Raw genomic sequence first — 23,023 nt, 5'->3', positions numbered from 1 at the left:
GTTGAGAAACCTGTAGTCTGCCCATGTTACAGGTGGTTGTATTGGGTGTCTACACTAAGCTGTTATGGGCAGGTCTGGTCTAATTCACTTTGTACTTTAGTATTGAATGTTGTCTTTTGTAACGAGTCACGTACCTCTCTTTGTTTCAGGTTTGACGAAATTGTCAAGAGGAGCAAAGTTGAATACCATGCCGGCGGTTCAACCCAAAACTCAGTGAAAATTGCTCAGGTTAGTCTTCTCTGGCCCTCTGCAGTGTGCCTGAATGTGTTTTGAATATACAGTGGTATGCTTGTAACCTTAGATTTGTCAGCCTGACAGCCTTGGGAATACAAAGCATAGCTGCACAGCATGTTGACACATTAGACTTTTAGGTGTTGTGAATCCATCAGACCTGCCACGGAAAAGAGAAAGGCGGGGAGGATTCATAATATTTGCAGTGTTATCTAGTTGGCCTAATTTCCTGAGACATATCAAACATCAATTAGAGAGAATTACAAGTAGATGCAATTAACATGTCACAACAAATTATATCAAACAAATGCTGATCTTCTCCCTGGCTGTTAGACAGATTTAAGCATCTAAAAGAAATTGGTGTTTGTCCAAATCTAAAATGGCAATCTGAACTTGAGCAGATTATTCACTGAATCCTTTATAGTTTTTTTAAGTGACTGCAGTGAGTCTCTGAATTTGACATGCAGTGATTAGCTCCTGATAAGGCTTTGGTCTGCTCACAATAAACAAAGAAAAAGCACCCAGCTGAAAAATAATTCTCTTCCGAGAAGAAATGAGTGCAGAAGCTAATTGAGAGGCTGATGTTTGTGAAAGCGCCAACTCCTTCTTATGTGCGGGTTTTTGTTTGTACATGTCAGTACAGTGTGTAGAACTGGTATTTCTATGTGTGTGTGTGTGTGCATTTTTATTTGTGTGTATTTAGCACAAGATAGATGCAGAGAGAGGGAATAGAAAAGCTGGCAGGCCCTCGGGCTGCCAACATCTCCATGCTTTGGAGACAGTAAGCATCCTTTTAAAAAGACACGCAGAGCTGTGCACCTCCATACAAACACTCTTTAATTATCACAATCAGAGGCGTTAACATAAACCTCAGTCACTCACAGACATGAATTGCCAACTGAATTTTATTCTGTGGGAAATAACATTCCCTATTTTTAAAATCCTGTCTGCTTGATGCAGTTTGATTTTAAAAACTGATGGTTCCTCTTGAGTCAATTACAGCCTTGAAAATGCTCCTTTTTTGTCATTACACTAACCAAAGTCATACATTCGGTTTGGTCAGGCATAGACCTTGACAAGGATTTTTTCATGTTTTATTTAAGAAGACACTGAAGGAAGTGCCCCAAGTTGCGTATCAACTCCCTTGTGAAATCAGATGGAGATAGATTTTTTACTGCTGGCCATTGCTGGAGAAAGAACCGTCATGGCCTCTGTGCCCTGTGAGAAACGTTCAGTCAACTAAATTATTCTGTCTTATAATGGCATGGCAGACCCCAGTCAAATGTTATTCTACTCTGTTTATTTGGATATTTACCCCCTTCCGAGGGAAGATGTAGAGCTGATTCTGAAATGCTCAAGATAACAAGAGTGTTTTCGTCCCACACCCAGAAGTCTCAGAAACAGTTTCTGTCAATATATACCTTGAAGCGCTGACTTTTCCACATTTCACTTTCAGGTGATGGTGTTCTTTTATGAAAAATGTATAATGCATAACCGGCTCCCAGATTATCACATTGTAGCACTTGCAATATGTGAAACTTCAAACCCTGCTGTATTGTGGAAGCTGAACCTTCAAACACGAATGATATGCACTGCAGCACTGAATCCACATCAAAGGGCCCAGTGACTAAATGAGATGCTCGATCCAGGGCAGGTTTGCTCAGGAGCACCATCGCTGCTGGAGGAGAGAGAGGTGTTCAGAGGCTTTGCACAAGAATCGCTGCACACGCTGGGAAAACCCAGAGTGTGGGAGGATCAATGCCTTTGCCAGTAGAACTCGTACTTTCCTCCAAAACCCAACCGCTTCATCGGAGGCTGTAATAGGTTAAATACTGCCGCTTCATCCGAGTTAAGATTTCTGCACTATCAAGGAAAACCTAAACCTCGGCTTTAAGAAGATGCAGAATCGATGGTAATTGGATTTAGTCAAATGAGAATTGACCAAGCTGAAGCTTAGATGGATAAGTATTGTTTCCCTCTAACCACGGTCTCTGCCCCACTCTTTGATCGAAATCGTCCGTTGCAGTGTTTGCTAGCCGTTGATTGGTTGCACTTAGTACTATCTTTAGCACTGGGACTTTACCCCCCCCCATGCATTATGTCACACACTACACTACTTATCCATATTCAAAGCACACACTGTCACAAACCAGAAGTCCCAAGGTAGATGTATTAACACATATGAACTTCCTTAGCTGTGCACCAGTGCTTCTCAATAAGCCTTAGATCTTGTTTGGATCATGTCAGTGAAGTTGCAAGCTTGTACAGTATGCAGAGCTCTCTGGCTCTGATTCCTAAGAAAAAATAAAAAAAGCAATGATAGAAGTGGGTTAGAGGTTGTTGCCTTTGCCCAGGCTCTAACAAACATCATGCCCTGAAGGGGCATCCAACATAAAGGCTCACCTACTGGATGTTGCAGGGCTGTAAGGTAACAAAAACCAGCCCAGCATTGCTTGCTCACATACTGCCTCACACTTCAAAGGGCTTCTGCTCAGATAGGGCACGGCGGGAAACAACAATCATATTTTTTTTCAGTCATTTACAAAGTCGAAGGGAGAAAAAAAGTGGCCTTTCTGAGCATGTGATCCAGATTTTGGTACCGCTGAGCTTGCATGGTGTTTATCACAGGTGACAGAATCGGTGGGGGGAGTCAGTTGACTGGAGGGCTGTATCAAGAAGCACAGTCAATTCATTTAGACAGAACATCAAAGTCCTCCAACAGCTCCTTAGGGCCCAGAGATTGAAGTCTGAGCAGAGACAGGCTCATAGGGAGTTATTGCTGCTGCCAGGCAAGTAGATCCTACTCTGAGTGCCTCGTGTAAACCGTGCATTCTCATTATGATCCTCACAAATCAACAGCATTGACATATTTTATTTCTTTGCACTGTAAGCACGCTTTGTACCCATTCACCAAAGGGACAAATTGTTATGTTTAAGTGCCCTAGCTGTGAACGCGTCACAAAAAAAGTTATGATTAAGTATGTTCTCTTTTCTTTATTTAGATTTTGTGCGATGTTTGCAGACTGTATCATCAATTCACTGTGATGTCTTAATTATTGTTTGGAAAGTAAAGGCTTTTGAAAAATATGCCGTCTCTGTTATGGTTATGATGCCTGTTTAACATTTCCTCAGACTTGGTCAATCGTGGAAGGGGTGAATGGGGCCCAGGCTTGGATGTTGGCTCTGAGCTCTTAATTGGAAACGCATGTGCACCACACTGTTGAAAGTTGTATTTAAAAAACAGAAAAATCCCACAGCACTACTTGACTTCGAAAAAGGTCCTCACCAGCTCATATTTTGTAGGGCAATACTTAAACTGGGTTTGATGTCACATTGAAGGCATTGACTTATTTCTCGGGTTGAAAATATTCCATGACCTAATGTTTGGCTTTTACAGCTCGTTTTGTTAAATAAATAAAGAACAGCAACTTGCCTCCATTTGAATGGGCTAAATGAAGAAATGCCTGCGTCTGGTTCCACTTAGAGAAAAGAGGACAGTTAAGGAGAAAGAGTGGAGCTTTTGTGTTCAAACTATGTGACTGAACTTTCAGGAGGATCTGCTTGTGTGCTAAAATGTACGTTCACAATATTTCTGTTGCTTTCTGCTTTTTACTTGCATTCTTCTAACACTTTAAGATTAGTGATAAGACCGTATTCTTTGTCTGTGAAGAGACTTGGAGGGCTTTTGAGACATTTGTTGGTGGATCATTCTGTAGCTGGGATCTACATAAGAGCTTTGACTTTTTTGTTTTGGTTTTTGATCACGTTGAGTGAGCTTTTAGCAGTATAGATCTCAGCGCAGCTGTGCCGAAATGAGCACTCTAATGACCGATTAAAGCCTGAACCCTGGTGCGCCTTTGAGTTTCACGCCGCAGAAATCAAACCTCTCAAGTATGCGCCTGTTGTTAAAGCAAAAGCCTCTTGTTTGTTTTAAGACAGGTTAATTGCAGAACCACTGTTAGCACCCGCTCTGAGCCGTTTTATGGCACCGGGGTCTTGCCGTTTCCTTCCCATTACGAAGCAGTAGAAGGTCACAGTCTGTTGAGCTACTTGTGAGAGACGCATGAAACCAAATGGATTTTTTTTTTTTTTTTTCCCTTTTCATTCCCATCTCCACTCATTGTAGGCATTCCAGGTGTGCAAGTGCGCTCTTGAGGGGGGCTGCCATTGTTTTCCTCGGCACAAGGAGAGGAAGCAAAGAACGCCTCATTCGCTTTGATGAGCGATGTGTTCATGCGTGGGCTTCAATGTCACCCGCCATGAGGCAGCTGTGAAGTCGCAGCTCACGTCTGTGGTGCCATTTACTCAATGATGAAGTGGGGAGATCTCTGTTGGTTCCACATCCACCTCCCCTTTACACACACATGTACGTACACACACACTGTCTGAGCATGTGTTCCTCCCACCTCAACTGTATTGTGACTGTATGTCACAGCTAATACCAGCATGCATTAAATCTCAAGCTCTGTGATCACAATGATAAAGGTTGACTGGGCGATTATGCAAGGCTTTGTCATCAGAGGGATTTGTTAACAGCCGATGGCCCCGCCGCGTGACGCCTTCTTTCTTGTGTTTCCTCGAATTTGACTTTCACACGAAAATGATTTGTTTGATTTAATTTTCCTCTCAGATGCACAAGATTTGTGTTGCCCCGGCGAGAAATGGCACAGATTGCTGTATAGGTGACATATTACCGTCCCCGTTGAAGTTAATTTGCCGTCAAATTTGCGACTTAATTTAAGCTGCCAAAGGGAAGACATGGGGAGTAGATTGTAACTCATAAGTATGCATTGGAAAGAGTGTTGATTAACATTGAGGGCTCGAGAGACAGACGCACTCAATGTGTATCATCTGGCCTCAGAGGCTGGCAGTGGAATTGAATGTGATATCTTGCATAACGTGTCCTTGCTTTAAGTCCTTGGTTCCAGGCTCAGGAAGAAAGGCTGCACCATTGGCTTGCTTGCTTTTTGCTTGGCTGTTGTACAGTTGCCCGGGCTTCAGGCGAGCTCTGAGTGAAATCTAAAAGGACTTGTGAAACAGACAGTAGTCTACATATCTGGCAGCATTTTCATGTCAAATTACAGAATGATATTTTGCACAGGACACTTAGTTCGCCTGCCACGTCGCTGTATTCTACAGTTGAAAGCAAGCACTTGTGTGTTTGGTGCACAGGCGATGAAAAAAAAAAAAAATCAGCTCACATGGCTGTGGAATGGTGTGAGAGCCTTTCAGACTGTAAACAATGGTTCATTAAACAAACTATTGGTTGGAATCATCTGTTGATACGGGTCAAGTAACTGATGAATGAAAGGATGATTGTGCATTTTACAAAACTGTTCTACATTTCTGTATGATTATGAGTGAACGATGCCCCTCTCTCATATTTCCCCGCAGAATGTCTGTGGCAGTAGCATTTATTTGGCACATTCTCAGCATGCTCCCACTCTTGCGGTTGAAGTGTTGCATAGCAACTGAGAAAAACAGCTTTAAATATTTTGGTTAAAAAGGTTTTAAGAAAATAAAGAACAGCCTGCAATTACTGTTCATTTCTCCCGAGTTCATAAGTTTAAGGAGCTGTAGTATTGTGCCAAGTAATAAATGAAATACCAAATTAGGCTTTGTGTTTGCTTGGAAAAACTGAGAAACGGTATGTGTAGAATATTGCGTCCCCTTGTGCCAATTCAGCTATCCATCTATAGCTATTTTGTTTATCGAATAAATGCTGGCAGCTGTCTGCACCTTCACTAATTCACAACTGTTTTGAAACAAAGCTCACAGTAGTTTTCAGAGTGCAGCTTGGCTCAGTTTTCAAGCCAACTGAGTATATCTGTGACAGGATGGAAAATGTGTAGGTGAGTGCAAATTTGAAGTGATGTGCCTCAGGAAAACGGATGGGGATGGAGCGACGGGGATGGGGGCGCATGTGGAGAGAGAGAAGGCTGGATGACGCACAGCAGGTGACAGACAGACACTAATAGTAATGGCTCTTATCAGTGCTTCGCTCGTTCCCTCTTTTCACATGGGCTCTGACATCCTCCTCCTACTCCACCCCCTCCATCTAGCAGGGGGTGCTGGGAGCTCGCTGGGTTGTGCAGCCCGCTCAGACGGAAAGAGCCTGCCAAACACCGGTCCCCTCACATATAAATTGCATCATTAACATCGCCTAGATTATTCCAAGCTCTCCCACCGGGTTTATGGCAGCACCGGCTCAACTTAACTATTTGACTCACTGAAGACATTCAGGTTTCCTGAGTGAGCTGTGCTCAGATCTGTGGTGAAATGCACCAGTTCTATTCTCTCTTAAGGTTTTAAACAAATCCAGAGGAAATATGTCTGTTTTTTTTTCACTCAGAGGCTTATTATATAGTCTGTGCTGTGCTGTATTGTCTATCTTAAGTTGTCAAAACTTGAGTTGTGTGTTGCCACGCACACCAAAGGATGACTGGTTACTAGTATGGCTTAAATCAATTTCACAATATTAACTATTTTTTTTCGATGTAAATATATCACATATAAGATAATGAAATCCATATTTAATGCAACATATAGGTGTGTTCCATACGTGCTATACGTTATGACAGAAGACTCTTCACATGTATGACACACAAACTTTGATAACCAATGTTGTTTTTTTTATAACCCTAACCCTATATATTACAGCTCTGTGTAAAATAACACAAGAACAAACGTCATGTTTAAGTTTCTCTATTCAAAGAGGATGTTGCATTATTGGGGATGGAAGGGAGGGGTTTTATGATTGTTTGTTCGGTTTTTTCAAAATGAACAAAAAGCCAATGAACATAGTATTGAAAAAATAAAGATAAAATGATGTATTATCCAATGGACCTAGTTAAAATCCATTTCAATATATAAATAGAAGAATTTTATCTCACAATATTGCAATTGTATGCGAAATTACCTAAAATAACATCATCTTCAAATTCTTTATATGCGTAAAACAAAAACTTCATTAACTAATGACATTGGTTTTTAATTAGATTTTTTAGACACTTGGATAAAACAATAACAAGATGCTGAAGTGATTAGTAGAGTAAACTAATTTAATAAAAAAATTTGCCTTTTGTATCTACAGGCGCCGCAAGTTGCCCTTCATGGAGGCTGCCATGTTGAAGGTCCATTTTCTTTCAGAATGTATAAAATAACATTATTTTAAGTCTAAAAAAGACAACGAGGGTACTCACCAATGTTTGCATACAATAGTTTAGTTTTTTAGTACAAAGCTTGAAAAAAAGGGGGTACAAATCTTGGAATAAGGTTGGACATGTGAAAGATCCAACGTGTAATATTTATACTATTTATAAGATCTATTGGCAGAAATATTTTATATATTAAATATTTATAGGTGTTTTATTGGTATATAATCACCTGAAAATAAGAATAGTTTTTGTTAACTTAGAATGAGCAGGTTGCCTTTCATGGAGGCTGCCGTGTTAAACCGCCATGTTTAAACAGTAGCCCAGAATGGACACACTGACTCTAGGTAGGGCCATTCCTGGGTGAAGCGAGGGAGTTGCAGTCTGCAACCACACAACTAGATGTTGCTAAATCTTACGCAATGGTCCTTTTTTAAAAGAAAAACTGAATTACAGATTTATGCATAATAAAAATGTGTAATGTCCTAATATGATTTCACTCAAAGTTGATAAATGATAATACTAAATTACTGGCCAGCTCTAGTTGCTGTAAACTAAACACTACTTAACCCTATACTGCTAATTGCCCTTTCCTTAAAGTATACAAGAAAGTCCATGATCTGTTACCTTAGAAGGAGGCTCTTAAGCCCAATTGACATCTGCAGAGGAGCTGGATGGAGCTTCCTCCTCAGATCACTTGGCAATTAACTCTGTAATTACTATCCGAGGTCAGGGTTAAGCTCTGAGTTAAAGGTTGGAGCAGCAAACATTTTTATATGATCCTCTTACTCTATTATCCTTTCTCACTGCTACAAGGTTTTACCTCATGGGGAGAATACATTACATAAAGCCCCTTGGCAATTACTCCTCAATGAATATCCCCATGCTGTATAGTCCATATGATTAATCTGGAATCCCCTCTGCCCCTGTCCAACCGCAGGCCTGGCTCTGCTTACCATGCAAGTTTCATTTTCACCTGAACAAATGGCTCCTTTAGACAAAAAGTGCCAACCTTTTACTTTTACTGGCTGCTTGGGAGCAAGAAAAAAAAAAAAAACGAGAACAAGAGAGGGAGAACACAACCTCCTGCAGTAAAAACAGATATTCCAACAAGGAGAAAAAGGAGGGGTGGGGTCAGAGTGGTTGGTGCTGGTGGTGGGGAGTTTTTTGGAGAAGGGGGGACGCTTAATAGTGTTGAATAAAGGAACATTTATTTTTGTGCTTCGGCCTGTAACAGCCTCAGGAAATAGCTCAGTCTCTTGATCGGGAGCAAATCCTATTAACTTACAGTGCTCTCACTCAGGGTAATGGGCTCCACCTTGAGACTTGGGGAGAGCACTTTTCCCTCTGACACATTGATACCAGTGTCTGGAGGGCTTGGCGTTGGGTAGTCTAACACTCGGGCAGAGACTAATCAAGTCAAACAATCTACCAGGCTGGAGCAACACGGAGTGAGGATGTTGATATCCAGCAAGCTCATTCAACAGGCCCCTTCACACGTTCCTAACCCAATACCAAAGGATCAGTGCACGGGATCAGTTCAAGATCAGGTTATTCGAGCCCCTGAGAATTGTAAAGCGATCCCCGAGCAGCTTTTGCTTTCTCAGGAGTGATCGGAGCTGTCGGCTCTGTTATAGACTGCAAGGGCCAGGGCCAAAGGGAACTCCTGGGGTCTCCATTTATTTCTGTCCAGCGAGGAAAGGACTGTGTCTGGGAAAGTGTTTGCACTGTAAGTGTGTGTTTGTAGGAGAAAGTGAGAAAGAGAAACTCAATTTACAGTATGTGGGTAACCACCATCCCAAAGCCAATTGGTAGAGAAACTCCAATATCTTTTAGTGAAAACATAGGGTACCTCTAGTTTATTATTTTCTGTCAGGAATCTGATGTTTTCAAAAATGGCTGTAGTTAGTTTAAAGCTGCCACATACTGTTATTAGCCTACTGCAAGAACCTCCAGAGACATGGGAGCTCTCTATCAAAGCATAACTACTCCAATTAAGAGACTGCACTGGATTTGTGGGTGGTAACAGACTTCTACTCTGCTAAAAAAGCAGCAAATTACTTGTTTCCCATCTCACCCCGTTTGTCTTTGAGCATTGGCACCGATTGAAACCGGTGAAGCCTCATCGAAAGGTGTCCCAAACATGACAACGTTTGATGCCATGTGACACCACTGATGGATCACTTCAGTCTGGACCTGCTCATAAATCCATGTTCAATGGCATGTTCTTCTCCTTTCACCATTACCCCTTGTGCCTGCTGTCATCCGGCTGTCTTATGTCTGCAGAGTTACAGTGTGCACCTGTCAGATACAATTTATGGCAAGCAATTTGTTGTGTACCATGGGAGTTGCAGTTTCTTTAGAACTTTTTTTTCTCTGTTTTTTTTCTTGTATTTGTTGCACATTAGACATGGATGTTTCTCTTGCAGCATTTCAATTCAAGAGTGAAAATGAAGTATCTGTTTTATGTTCAGATAAGTTGAAGGGTTACAACCCCCTTTTAGATTATCAAACAAAATGCATTGTCTCTCAGTTTATGACTCAGTTTTTCTTAGTTCCTGAAGCGTTGGAGGTACACGGTTTCCTCCGGACAGCAACATGAGCTGGCTTGCGACGAGCTGTCACCAGCTTTGTTTGACACAATAAAAGGAAATGAATGCACAGCAATTAGATGTTTGTTCTGTCTTATTGTTGCACGACTGCGCCACTGCTGCTTGTGCTCTCAGCTAGGATTATCGCCCCTAAGAGGGGGAAGCATTACAAAATGACAGCCTCTCATGTCGAACAAGTCAAGCTGATTCAGTGAATATTGAAGAGTTTCCCACCACATGTTCTCCTGCATGTTAAGGGAGCAGCGTTAACCTTGTTTTGATTTGCATCTCCTTAGCAATTAAGATAATATGTCGTAATTAGAATTTTAATGTACCGCTGTGAGATTTTTGATAATTATACAGAATTCTCCGCGGTGATTTTCTCTTGCCTGCTTGTCTTCACAGATGAATTCATGGCTGATTAGATCACTGCTCTAATCAGATTTGAGTTACATTGTAAGATATCTTCCCACATGTCTCTGTCAAGCTGAGTTACTCAGTGTAACTGTGAAACAGTTAATGTGACAACACATATGTTCGATAGGGAGTTTACAAATTGTACTTTTACAAACAGCAGGTTGCTCCAAAACAACAGGTAGAACGCTGAGGTGGAACTTCAGTCTGCCAGACCCATATAATTAAGTATAAAGGCTGCTTAGTTGAATACAGGGTTGAAGTGATGTCTGGTGCTGTGTCTGAAATCACTCCCTCCTTCACTTGTGCACGCTTCTTTAAATAAAAAAAATCAACAGTTTGCTCTTATTGCGAGCAGTAAATTGAGGTGACAGGTGCAACACATCTAGCAATGGCTTTTTGTTGCATAATGGGATTCTTGGCTAAAAGTAGTGTAAATGCTGCACATTTTATTCCATTTATGGAACTATATATTGCATAGGTTTTTCTAAAGTAGTAGCAAATAGGAAGTGATTTTGGATGCACCATTGATCTTTCATTGTGTCTCAAGAACACTGTTCATTGATGTTTCATACCCGTCTTGGTCTTAGCTGCTAATAGATGAGAAATTGACTTTTAGCTAAGCTTCCCAGCGTACATTTAGGGATTGTAATTGCAAGTGGATTGCAACGGACAATACAGGATGGGGATCTTGTTTTCACCTAGTGCCACCAACAGGTCAAATTTCCACCTCTCCAACACTTCATTGTGTTCAAGTTCATCAGTATATGACTTAAAAAAATGACCAACATGAATGTCACTATACTATTTATCTAACAATACTAACATTCATTATAGCATGCTAACATGCTGTATGCTTGTTAACATGCTAATACTTTTCATATTGTCATAAACCGTCAATAGGGCAAGCATGACCTCACAAAAAAGTGGTGGTTAAGTGTTAGTTTTGTATTTCATCCCTCTGACATAAATATAATGAATACATTGCAGATTTAATTGGTGGTGTTTTAGTAGGTCAAACTGGGATTTTAAAATTAATGTTTGTTTTCTTGCTCAGATTAGTCTATCTATACACCCCACAATGCAACACTACGATCATTCCACATTATACATATTTCATATCTAACCTCAATACATTAACTACGGTTGTTTGTTGTGTGTCTGCCTGTGTTTTCGCTCTGCTGTTTCCTAGCTGCTTGTTTTTATTCAGCACGAGACAGCAGCCAATATTCCCCTTGGCCTTTTCACTACAACAGTACAAACCAGTCAATATTGGCAGGAGAATATTTTCCTGCCCAAAGTTGCCACAGTATCAATACTTGAGGATGATAACAGGGGCCAGGGTAAATGAACAGATATCTGCAAAGAAAAACTAAACCTGAGACCTCTTTGTGGTGCGAAATTGGCCACCACAAAGGAATTAATGACGGATCCTTCCAGCATAATTGTCTAATTATGCCGGGCAGATGGGGCACTGCTTTAACTAGGACACATTGTGCTACCTCTCCAGACTCTCCACAACAAAAGGCAAACCAGTGTGACAGCCTCTTCAGCAGTGAGTGGGAGGGAGAGTGAAAGAAAGAAAATGGAGAGAGAGAGAGTAGAGGAGAGGAGGGGAAAAAAAACTGGGTCTGTCACTGAGCCATTCCTCCACTCGATATGTTACCACAGAAACAAATGTATGGTGTAAACACTGCGTGGATCACAGCTCCTGGGAGGTGAATCACTGCAGTGTAATGAGGTTGGTTTACATGCTGCTTCTCAGCTTCCCACCCAGACTAACTCAATACTTAAACCCTCTAATTAAAGAGAATCGGCCACCCGATAATTGATCACATCGGCTGCCTCGGCATACGCCGTCACTGTAAGGCTTCACACCACTGTTTATTAGAGCTGTCTGCCTGCTTTGTCTCCTGGGAAGGAAGAGAGAAGGGGAATGATGGAGGGGAGGGGAGGGGTAGGTAGGGATGAAACAAAGGTAAACATGTAAAGAAATTAAATCTCTGTTCTTGAAAGCTGCTGTTAAAGGAGCGGTGGGAGGAGCAGTAGAATATCACATATGAGTTTTTGTCTCAAGGTACCTCAGCTGTACATGTCACTCTGTGGTCATACTGCCAGCCGTATACATTAAAAAGTTATTAAAGGTGCATTAAGTAATCTATGACCTTTATTGACCCCTATCTGCAACCAGCAGGAATTACAACAACACTGGAGAGACTCTGTGTACCAATTCCATACTATTTACTCTTAGCAGGTTTTGAGTATAAAAGATTTTTGAGTGTATGTTGTCCACGAACATTGTTGGAAACAGAAGCTTCTCACAGCTGAAACAAAATGTAAACGATTTTCAGATGGCCGTGAGACAGCTGCAAAATGAAGCATTAAATCTTTTGAAAAACATTTTTTAGTATTCTGAAGTTTAATTGGCACTGTTATTCCAAAGTTCCAGTTTGATTGACGTCTATTTATGCAGGTTTTTTTGTATTCCCTCCTGTTGGCACAAAACAGAGGAGTACATTGATTTCTTAATATACTAATTGTTCAAACAGTAGACAATGAAAATTAGTATAATGTACATACTCTGTCATATTAGTATGTAGTATTAAATTGGGACAAAGTATTTGGTGCAGCTTATTGTAGGCTGTAACTAATAATAGTCAGAATTTTCATGTTTCAAAACAAAGTTGGAGAGTGTGTCTTGAAGGCTTCGTTTTTTTTTTTTTTAATGGTTTAAAGATGCCATCAAAAAGCACATAATAGTAATTTTATTCAGTCTTTAATTACTAGTCTCCTGGTGAAGTGGTGGAGAATATGTGAAAGGTGCTAAAACAAATCAAATCTTTGTTATATATACAGCTTGGGTGAAAATCTTTGCATACATTAGAACATTGTGTAACAGCAATGCAGGTGTTAGCATAGCTCTCCTGTTTTTCTTTGTTTCGTTGCCCCCGTCTCCGCTCGTGCACTTGTGTTTAGTCAGATGTTTTTATTGACCTGTATTATTATTGACCTGTGTTAGCTTTACCACAGAGGTCCATCACTGTGTTTTGAAGCAGGTTGGACAGGAAGTGACAGAACTGACTATTGAGCATCTTCAGGACCTCTGACTTATAGATTTCCTCTGACTCCCTGTGGTGTGGGGTAATTGCTGAGTTTCAAAAATTGATTTATGGAAAGTAAATGTATCATCAAGGTTGGGACTGCGAGGGGAAGTGGATTGATGGTGAGGAGACAGAAGAAGAATCACGGCTGCTGTAGGAACATAACATACAGTAGCATGTATTTGTGGTAAATGGGTCTGGGAGTAAATACCCAGAGTACACCTGCAGAGCAGACAGAGCAGGTTATTACAGACGGACTTGAGCAGGTGTGGTGGAGTCAAGGAAGATGTACGACTACAGTCAGTCTGTTGAGCTAATTTTTTTTTCTGAAAGGATTTTTGTCCTTTTGTTTGCTTGACTTTACTTCTCCAAAACACTACAGTCACCATAGCAGCATAGCAGTGAATTATCATGCTGCTTAACTGTAACATAATCAGTTATTAGTCATTTAAAATAAAATAAAATTGCTCCCATTAAGAATTAACTTTAAATATTTGTACCATGATTTTGTGCATGCCATTATTACCCTGTCAAAAGGGCTACACATTTGTAAGTGTGTAAAGAATTTAAAGGCAAATAGCTATAATTAAGGCTTATTCATCAAAATGACTTTTTGAGTGGTCACCATTATTAGATTTGTCCTATAGGTTACATCTCATTTGTATTTATGAGCTTTACAGCGACCTGACCTTGTCCTCAGACAAATAATTAGTTTTCCTTGGCCTTATATTTTTGTACAGAATGATCTGATCAGTCTGTCATGTCTACATTGGCAGCAGCCCAATTGGCAAGTCACCAAAGAGAAACATATTATTACAAAGTGGGTGTAACTTCCTTATGCCAATCACAAAGTGCTGGTTTGGCATTTCTGAATTCCTCCGGCTGGCAGCTGTTAGCGATTTCTCTGACAACCTTTTAAAGAAGCCTGCTGGGGCTTTCCCGTCATTAACAATTATAAAAAAGAAATCTTCTCCTTGCGTGCACGCATACATACAGTGATATACTTAACTTGTTTTTTTTTTACATACTTTACACTGGGAGACCAGAAGAATAGAAACCCCTGTGCATTGCGATACAAGATGCAAAAGTGCAAATTACAGCCTTAAACCTACCATAAAGTTGAATTAACCTCTCTGAAATAGGGTTAGCAATAAAAAAAAAACTAGAAAGTACTTGCCCTGCCAAGCCTTGGTAAAGTGCCAAAATATTGTAATTATTAAATAATATTTAACACTTAACATGTATTATTAAAATCACTTAAAGGCATTAAAGGCATATTATGATTTGAATAATGTGTGTTAAGTGTGTTATTAAATGTGTTATTTAAAATGTTATCTGCACCTGGATCAGCATCGCTATAAATCAGGCGAAAGTAGCAAGAATGTTCCATCATGTTGATGAATTATTATTGAATTATTGCTGTTCTGTATTTTTCTTTGTGATTATTTTTCTCAACAAATAGCACGAAAAGATCAAAACCAACAATGAACTGATCGTACTAACAAGTACTGTCTGTGTAATCAAAGTCTGGCAGACTTCCATTATAGTCCAAAAGCACATAAATCAGCCAAACTGATGTACTAGCTGATATTTCCCTTCATTACAATGAAAACTGTAGTTTTGTTGGGTTATTCTTTTACTCACTTGCTACAGAAAATAATACCCAACAAATTGACTATTTTCTCCTTTTTGAGTTTGCTAAAAAAAACTTGTGCCAAGCTGTTTTAGCAAAAAAGAAACATACTTGTGAGCTAAAGATTTGCATCTTTATTAGGAACCTATGGGCTTGGGAGATGGACTTACGCATTATTGGTTTTGGTCTTTTCATGGGATTTGTTGACAATACCAAAAACATAGAAAAGCATCACCCTTATCCTTTAAGAACTCCATAAGTTCCTGAATATGCACAAAAGACTGCGTAGTAGTAGTTCCCTGGCTTTCATTGAAATCTGTTAACAAGATTTTACAATGTATAGTACTATATTTACTTTAAAGCAGAAAACTACTGTGTGATAACACATTTCCCCTGAGAGAGACTAGCATGTCTAGCACTAGCTTGTGAGATTATTACTAACACTTCTTGTTGCCATTACTCTTGAGATATGATTGATGTTGCAATTATGGAAATGTTTCTATACACACATTGGTTTATGCTTATGTGTAACCATGAGAACAACCACAGCTTGTTAGCCTTTGCTTATTTAGTCTTTTCGCAGAGGTTACAAAGTGAAGTTAAGTTTATTGAACTTGGTATCCTTTTGCACTCATTGGTTTTTATTTCAAGGGTGTGAGAGAGACACAGCACTTCCCTCTGGCTCTGAGCGGATCCTCTGTGCTGTTTTATTGTAGTGGTGACCTTGGTTCTTCTCTAAAAGCCTTCTGTCAGTGCAGATTCTTACAGGCACACAGCCGTGTAGGGTTGGCTGAAAACTCAGTGAATCTTCTTTGCCAAAGCCAACAGGGCAGAAGGGTGCAGGTGCTGCATTGAAATTGGTTTGCTTTTTGCTTAAAAAGTAAAGTGTGCTTCACCCAGAATGGCTCTCTCTAAACAGTCTCTGTAACCAGAATCGACTCCCTGTGCTCCACTTTTGGGGTTATGGTTTCAGTGGAATTAAAACGTCTGTTTACATTGTGCGAAACAAATATACAGTATGAATTGGATTCTGATACTAGACTGTATATATTTGGGTTATGGAAACTGCTCAAATGGTGATATGTGGCCATTCCAGTAAATATTCAGTGTAGGATGGGAGTTAGGTGAATCAGTCTTGGCTCACGTTCAGTTTATAAAGATTATTATGAGACTGTTATTTCAAGGAGAAAATAGACTGAATGAGATCGAATTCGTTTTTTTGGCAGAAGGAAAGGCTTGTTGGCACACAGAACAATATCTAAATAGAAATCACATTTTTCACTCCAGTTAGATTTAACTGGAGTGCATTGTCCTCTTTTCTGGCTCAGAAACTTTGCTGTCTAGAAATGTGAAAGTTGCAGCCGCAGAGTTTCGGTATATTAACATTATTGGCACGCAGGGTGTTATATCTGGCAAGGAGAATCCATTTTGAGGGAGTTTGAAAATACAGTATATGTAAAGAGCATCTGTCACAGACCTTAGTTTCTTCTCTTAACCTGCAAAGCGTTAAATAGGTCAGTAATATTTCCCTTCTTTTTGTTGTAAAACGCACAGGATACAGGACCAAATCATTAGCATGGATAGAATCCAGAGCATTAATGGTAACCAGGCAGAGTCGAATGACATTGTTATTGCAGCCGTTCCCGGGAAAGTGAGGGGAGCTGAAAATTTATATTTGATTTATTGCAGGGTTTGAATTTATGTTCCAACTCTCAATAGGAAAGTAAGTGATCTTCGCCTTGCTTCTCACAAGAGAGGGCCCCACAGCATCTGGTGCTGGAAACATCTCTGTATCAAACGGAGTTCCTTCTAGTTTCTCTTTGCACTGCTTAACCACCAAGAATTTACACCTGTAGGGGATATAGTATTACTATGTTTATTGGACTGGATTCAAGTCTGAGCCTTGAGAAATGATCAGATGAGTGAAATAAGCTCCTCTTTGTGGGAAATGTCGAGCAACAGGTTACGTGTTTTTGTTGTGTACTGACTGATTATGTGCTATTTGCTACTACGCTAGTTATGATTGGAAAGACAAGCTAAGTCATTATTTACCTTGGTTTATTATGTATTAAATGCTTTTTGATAGCTTGAGTGTCTGCTCAGTATTGCAAGCATTATGACATTGATATAAAGATCCTTAATCTACTCTGCTCAAGTGCTGTTATTTATAGGGAGTTCTTTTTCCAACAGGCACATACTGTAGATGAGAGCAGAAATATACAGCTCACTGTCACCGTGAGTGTGCTTTTGAATCCTTGAAACATCGTATCTTCACGTTATTATCTGCTTGAAGTGATGATACGAATACCATTCTTTATGGTTTGGTAATAACTGCCTTATTTTTCATAGGGACGCACAGCATTATTTATCACTGGCAGTGTTCATGGGGATTAATGATGCATAACTCTGTCGGAGTTGTCTGGCATACAGCACCAGCCGAAGGAATCTGGAAGGTTATCAGAGCAATAAATCCCAAGTTTTTTCGCCGTTGTTTGTCACGATGCACTGCAGCAGCCAGTAGTTATGACGGTTCCAGCTTGTTCTCCTCCTCTCCCTCTCTCTGTAAGCCGTCAGAAAAATAACACAACTTGTTTAAGCTGCCGGTTGATAAGGTGGAATTTGATCGCACAACCTCAAAGTTCAAAGCGGGCAACTGTTCTTAAATCTTTTGCTTATTATGTTGATTCTGTCTGCTTCCAGCTGGATGATGGGGTGTAGATAAGGAGCGCTCCACACACTCTCTCCACCTCTGATGTTCGTTCTTGGCAATGAGAACATGAGCACAGTCTGTTCAGTCTTGCATTTTAACTGTTTTGTCAATTGCCGTCATCCAATTCTGTTATGTCTATAAACGGAAAATTAAATTAGGTGTGCAGACTGTTACACAAGTTCAATCTCTACCCGCCCAACAGCAGTATTTCTTTCATCATGGCTTATATTCTCTGTTTAATTTATCGAATCAATTGCCCCTTTAACTTGCCAAGCAGGAGGAAGCCATCCATGCATTGTCCATGATCCGGGCAGAGAGGAAGATTCAGTCTATTAGTGCAATGATAGGGCCTTTACTGCAGCGAGCTCACTGATTGAATGGCATCCTTCTCAAGGTCAGGCCGGAGCTAAGAGCTATTTTCTGCTTACCTGTGCAGCCAGCCGGCCACAGAATCTGCACACAAACTGCCTTTACACCAGCGAGCTTAGTAAGCGGAGAAGCTCATCACTGATATTTCCAGCTGGTAACATGAAGAGAAACCTCTTTGCCTGCAGAAAAGGACACAAAGGCATGAGTAATATGATAAGTGTGATCTAGCTGCAGTGCGTAAAGACATTAGGAATGTTGTTTTTCGATCTGCGCCAAGTGCCGAATCATATCCTCCCATTGTGTCGCTGTCAAAGTAAACCAGTGTGTTAAATGTGAGTCAGTTTGAAGCAAAAGTGCAGACGGGGTCAGAGGTCACACTGGGAGCACGGTTGTTTCGTCTGCTTGTTTTCTGATGAATGTGAAGCGCATGCTGTTGCTAGCCTGGTTTCCTTCAAAACACAAGCATCTAGCTGAAATAATGCAGCTTGATCACCATTAAGAGAATTTGTGGCAGTCTTGTTTTAAGCCGCTTATGTTCAGGGACCTACTGTATATAGGTCCAACGTACTGCTTAGCAATATAGAAGTGTGTCAGTGAGCCAACAATGGATAAACTAGGAGATTAGGGTTAATAATGTCTGGATGGTTAGTTTCTGTTGAATAATCTTGATCATCATTCCGCTGATGGTAAATTATGTCACAAAATGCAGTCATAACACTCATTAGAGCCCACTTCCTCCCAGCAGCTAATGTTTTGAAGTGAATTTTCCGCACTGTCACATTAAATTTAGCCGGGCCTGACCTGCGCTAAGCCCTCAACTGGGGCTTTCATTTGGCGTATGTTTAAAAAAAAAATAAAAAAATCTCTTCGGTAACACGGATCACCCGCGCTGTCACCGTATCCAGGGGGGGCGCTGCCACCTCCACGAGATCAAAGCACCGTGCAAATCCGCCATACTGCATACAGGGGAGTTGCGGTAGGGGGGGGCTGAACCGATTCACCTGTGCAGGGGCCGAGCAGAGCTGCACTCCCACCAGCTGGAGCCCGTGGACCACAGATAGGATTAGAGGCTTTAGTTGCAAAGGTCCCTCATCATCTCTCCGTCGGAACCTTGTATAGCAACAAACCCCCACAAACACTAATGCCACTTTATGATCACTTAATAACAACCCCCATCTTCACTTCATGCACACACACGCTCATGTGCTTTTATAGCCACTATTGTCTCTGCAGATAAATAGGACAACAGTCTGGGAGTCCCAGCCCATGAATCTGGTGTGGAGGCATTTTCTCTCCTCAGCCAACCCGCCCCCCCTCTCCTCAGTAAGGTATCACTGAACGGGCCGCCATTGTGAAGCTGCTCCCCGGCTTCTGTATCCAAGCTCAGCCCCTCATGCCTGCCAGGTAAACCCGTCTGCCTCTTTGCTGCTGCGATAGGGGAGTTTGGCTCTGACTGACTGAAACAACATCACCTTGTTTATCCTGTAAATAATTCACCCCTCCCAGGCAACAGAAACAAAATCAAGGTTGTGTGTTTAACAAGGGAGGCAAGGAATGAAAAAGAGCCAAAAAGAAAAAAAAAATCAGGTGTTTCCTTTTTAGATAAACTTGCCGCCTGGGGACAGCGACACATCCCTGATTCCTATGCAGTGCGAAGATGCTGCAGTGAGATGTGTTAGGAGGTGTGTGTGTGTGTCTGTGTGTGTCTGTGGAAGGGTTTATTTTGTGTGCTCACTGAACTTGCCCTTTGATAGCTCTCTGAAGAGGGTGCAGAGATACTGTCGGGGACATTCTTGTCGTGTTTAACATCAGAACCTATGGAGTGTGTCAGCACGTCATCGAGTTTGATGCTTATCATCGGGGGCCGTTCCTCAGAGCTGTCACCTCACCGCCCGCCGGCCTGTCTGTGACACACGTGTGAGTGCGGACACGCAAGCTGCCTTCGTCTGTTTTGGTGTTTTGTGTTCGTCTAACATCACTCCCCTGGGGTGGTGTACTAGTGTCTAGTATAGACTGTTTATTTCCTTCTCACTTGTAGCATCCTCTCTCTTCTGTTCTGAAAAATAAAATCCAGAAAGTGACAATTACCAGCTGTTACTTATTACTTGATTTCCCAATAACCTCAATGCCACATAATTGTATGGACTATGAAAATGAGCACTGATTGTACAAATGTAACTTATGTGAAACATACACCAATACAATACATTAAGTATCTATTAAAGGCAAAAAACAACAACATGTGGATCTTACTCCTGCTTCCTCTTACAGTTCATGCCTCCACCAGAAATCCTGAAATATTAAGAATACAAAGTGCAATATCTGTCTGTGAATCTTACCTATTACATGTCACCCCATTTATCCCCAGTGGCTGATGAACAGCACGCATAGATCACATGCACAATACAAATTCCATCTTAAATTGTAATCAGCTATGAAAAGCCATCATCAAAGTTACTGGTCCTCGCTTAATTATGTAATCTTGTTGTCGCGTCAAGTCTATTTGCATAACAGTAGTTGATGGAAAAGCAAATTGATTTGAATTTGCACAATATTTTAATGCAAAATAGCTAACTAATGAGGAAATGTATCCCCGTCTCCCTCCGGTTGCACTGGCACAAATTCCTACATTGTTAAGTTGGTTTGGATGTAAACGGGGACCACCTTCAAACAGACTTAATGATACATGAATTTGTATCATTACTTCGTGTTAACATGATTTAATTCCCATAGAAACAGGTTGTTGTGGTGGGACATAGCACAGTGAAAGAAAACTGAAGAGTGTGATTGTTAAAAAATTGTGATTGCTTCATTTGCTGGACTCACACCTACTAGTGCATGAGGTCATCATTGAACTGATTTTTCCAACAAGTTAAAGTCCCCATTTAATGGGAATTTAAAGGCAAGAGAAATTTAAAATCTAATGCTGAGCTAATGTAGAGCCCAAACAGTAGGAAATGCAGATTGCACAGTACATTTGAACATCATTAGAGCATCAGTCAGTTTTATATTGTCCTGCAGCCAGAGACTAAAGCCGCACGACAACTGTGAAACAACCCTTACAAAAGCAGACTTGAGTAGTGATACACAAGCCTCCCCACCACGCTGTTGTGTCAGCAAGGGACGAGCCAGGAACTGATCAGAAACAACGAGGATCTGGATATTTGAAGCTGATATTGGGCCGGATTCCCATTGGGCTACATGTTAGGCCTCCCCTTTGAGTGTTGATTGCAGAGAGGAGAATGTGGTTGACTGATCTGAAAGGAAATTACTGGAGAGAGAGCTTATCCATGCCTTTGACTGATAATCAGCTCATTATCGTGTTGATCATTTACAGCTCTCCCCCTCGCCTGCTCTCTATTCTTTTAGCTGTGTCACTGAAGCAGAGCACAGAGACTTTTAATGGCTTGGCAGGGAGCCCGCTTTGGTGCGGCAGAGTTAAAACAACCATGCTAGCCCTGGCTAGTCTCCACTTTTACACAGTACAGGTCCCCACCCCACTTATCAACCCTCCCAGGGAAGAGAAAAAATTAAAGAAAAACAACAACAGCGACAACAACATATGCAACCCCGACGCGAACAGTGCCCTAGCACCCCAACATGGCTAACTGTGCATGAAATTGAACTGATTGGAGTTATTGACCAGAAGGCTCCAGCCCCTGAGAGGACAGGGAGGAGGGTGAAGGGGGGGTGGTGGCTTGTGTGTTACCTGATTGAGTGAAAAATCCTCGGCCGGTTGCTATGATGCCCGGCACTTTACAGGAAAGAGTGATTTAATGGAAGCTGCCAGACCTCATCAATGTCAGCGTTTGTGGTGAAGGCCCTCCGCTCCACCGTGCTTTATATAAAAGCGCTCACCATGACAGGTCCTGATGGACAGATGTTTGCTAGTTGTTTTAACTGCACAGTAAAAAAAAAAAAACAACAACACGGATATCAGCCTCCACCTCTAGCTCTAAAAGACAGGCTGTGGAGTGAGAGCAGGCTGTTACAGGCCACCCCGGTGTGCAGCACCCTCGCCCTCTGCTATTTTAGGCCTCTATAAATAGCCCTATTGAATTTTTGCCGGGGTTGATAAGCCTATAATTAATGTGACCATCATTAGGCACGGACATGTTCTTCTCAAGAGGACCCCGCTGGTGAGGTGAAGCGAGGAGAATGGAGACTTCTCCTCTGTCCTTGTTTTAAGGATGAACTGAGCAGTGTGAGAGGGTGGAAACTGGAGTGACGGCCAACCAGCTTCCCGGTGATGTGCAGAAGGCACCACTTTGTTGTCAAGCTGCAGGATAACACACAGCGTCATCTATCAACTCCACACAAAAGCCCACTGTGCAGCGTCTTCAGTAGATCTGAATTGCATTGGAATTGCATCATTAATAGAGCAGAAATGATTCCCAGCAACTCCGGGAGAATACATTGACCCCTGGGGGAGACTAGAAACAAGACAATGTTTTTACAGGAGGAATATCTAACTAGAGGTCCCATTACCACTTCATCAATATACAGCAGCAAGTGAGCGAGGAGACGGAAGAAGGGAGGGGAGCAAAAAAAAAAAGCAGAAGAGGGAATGTAATAGCTTATAGTGCTAATGGCAGTCTGAGCGCTCAAGTCCCAAACATTCAGCCGCCTCATCTCATCTGGGCTGTGTAATTGCCCTCCTGGAAGCTGCCACGCGAAGCGGCTGCCTCCATAGTGAAGAGTGGCAGCTGCTGGATGTTGAGGAGCAGGCCTGGGTCAGCTCCCCAAGTGGGGCTCCTTGCAACCATGAGATGTCATAATTAATAGCTATCTGGGGCCCTTGGGGCCTGTGTTGGGTGGGT

The 23,023-nt window shown here is 41.4% G+C and overlaps 1 protein-coding gene across 1 annotated transcript in view; it reads left to right on the top strand.

The window, feature by feature from the left end:
- Positions 1-23,023, top strand: part of LOC118333712 (adenosine kinase-like) — a 101,249-nt gene that overhangs the window by 14,159 nt on the left and 64,067 nt on the right. Inside the window, exon 4 of the mRNA XM_035669482.1 lies at positions 150-228. Within this exon, the coding sequence (XP_035525375.1) occupies positions 150-228 (79 nt within the window). The remainder of the gene's footprint in view (positions 1-149; positions 229-23,023) is intronic.

Source organism: Morone saxatilis, unplaced genomic scaffold, assembly GCF_004916995.1.
Source record: "Morone saxatilis isolate NCDOM2014 unplaced genomic scaffold, NCSU_SB_2.0 Contig1, whole genome shotgun sequence".
Classification (NCBI taxonomy): Eukaryota; Metazoa; Chordata; class Actinopteri; family Moronidae; genus Morone; species Morone saxatilis.
This window is presented reverse-complemented; position numbering and strand designations above follow the sequence as displayed.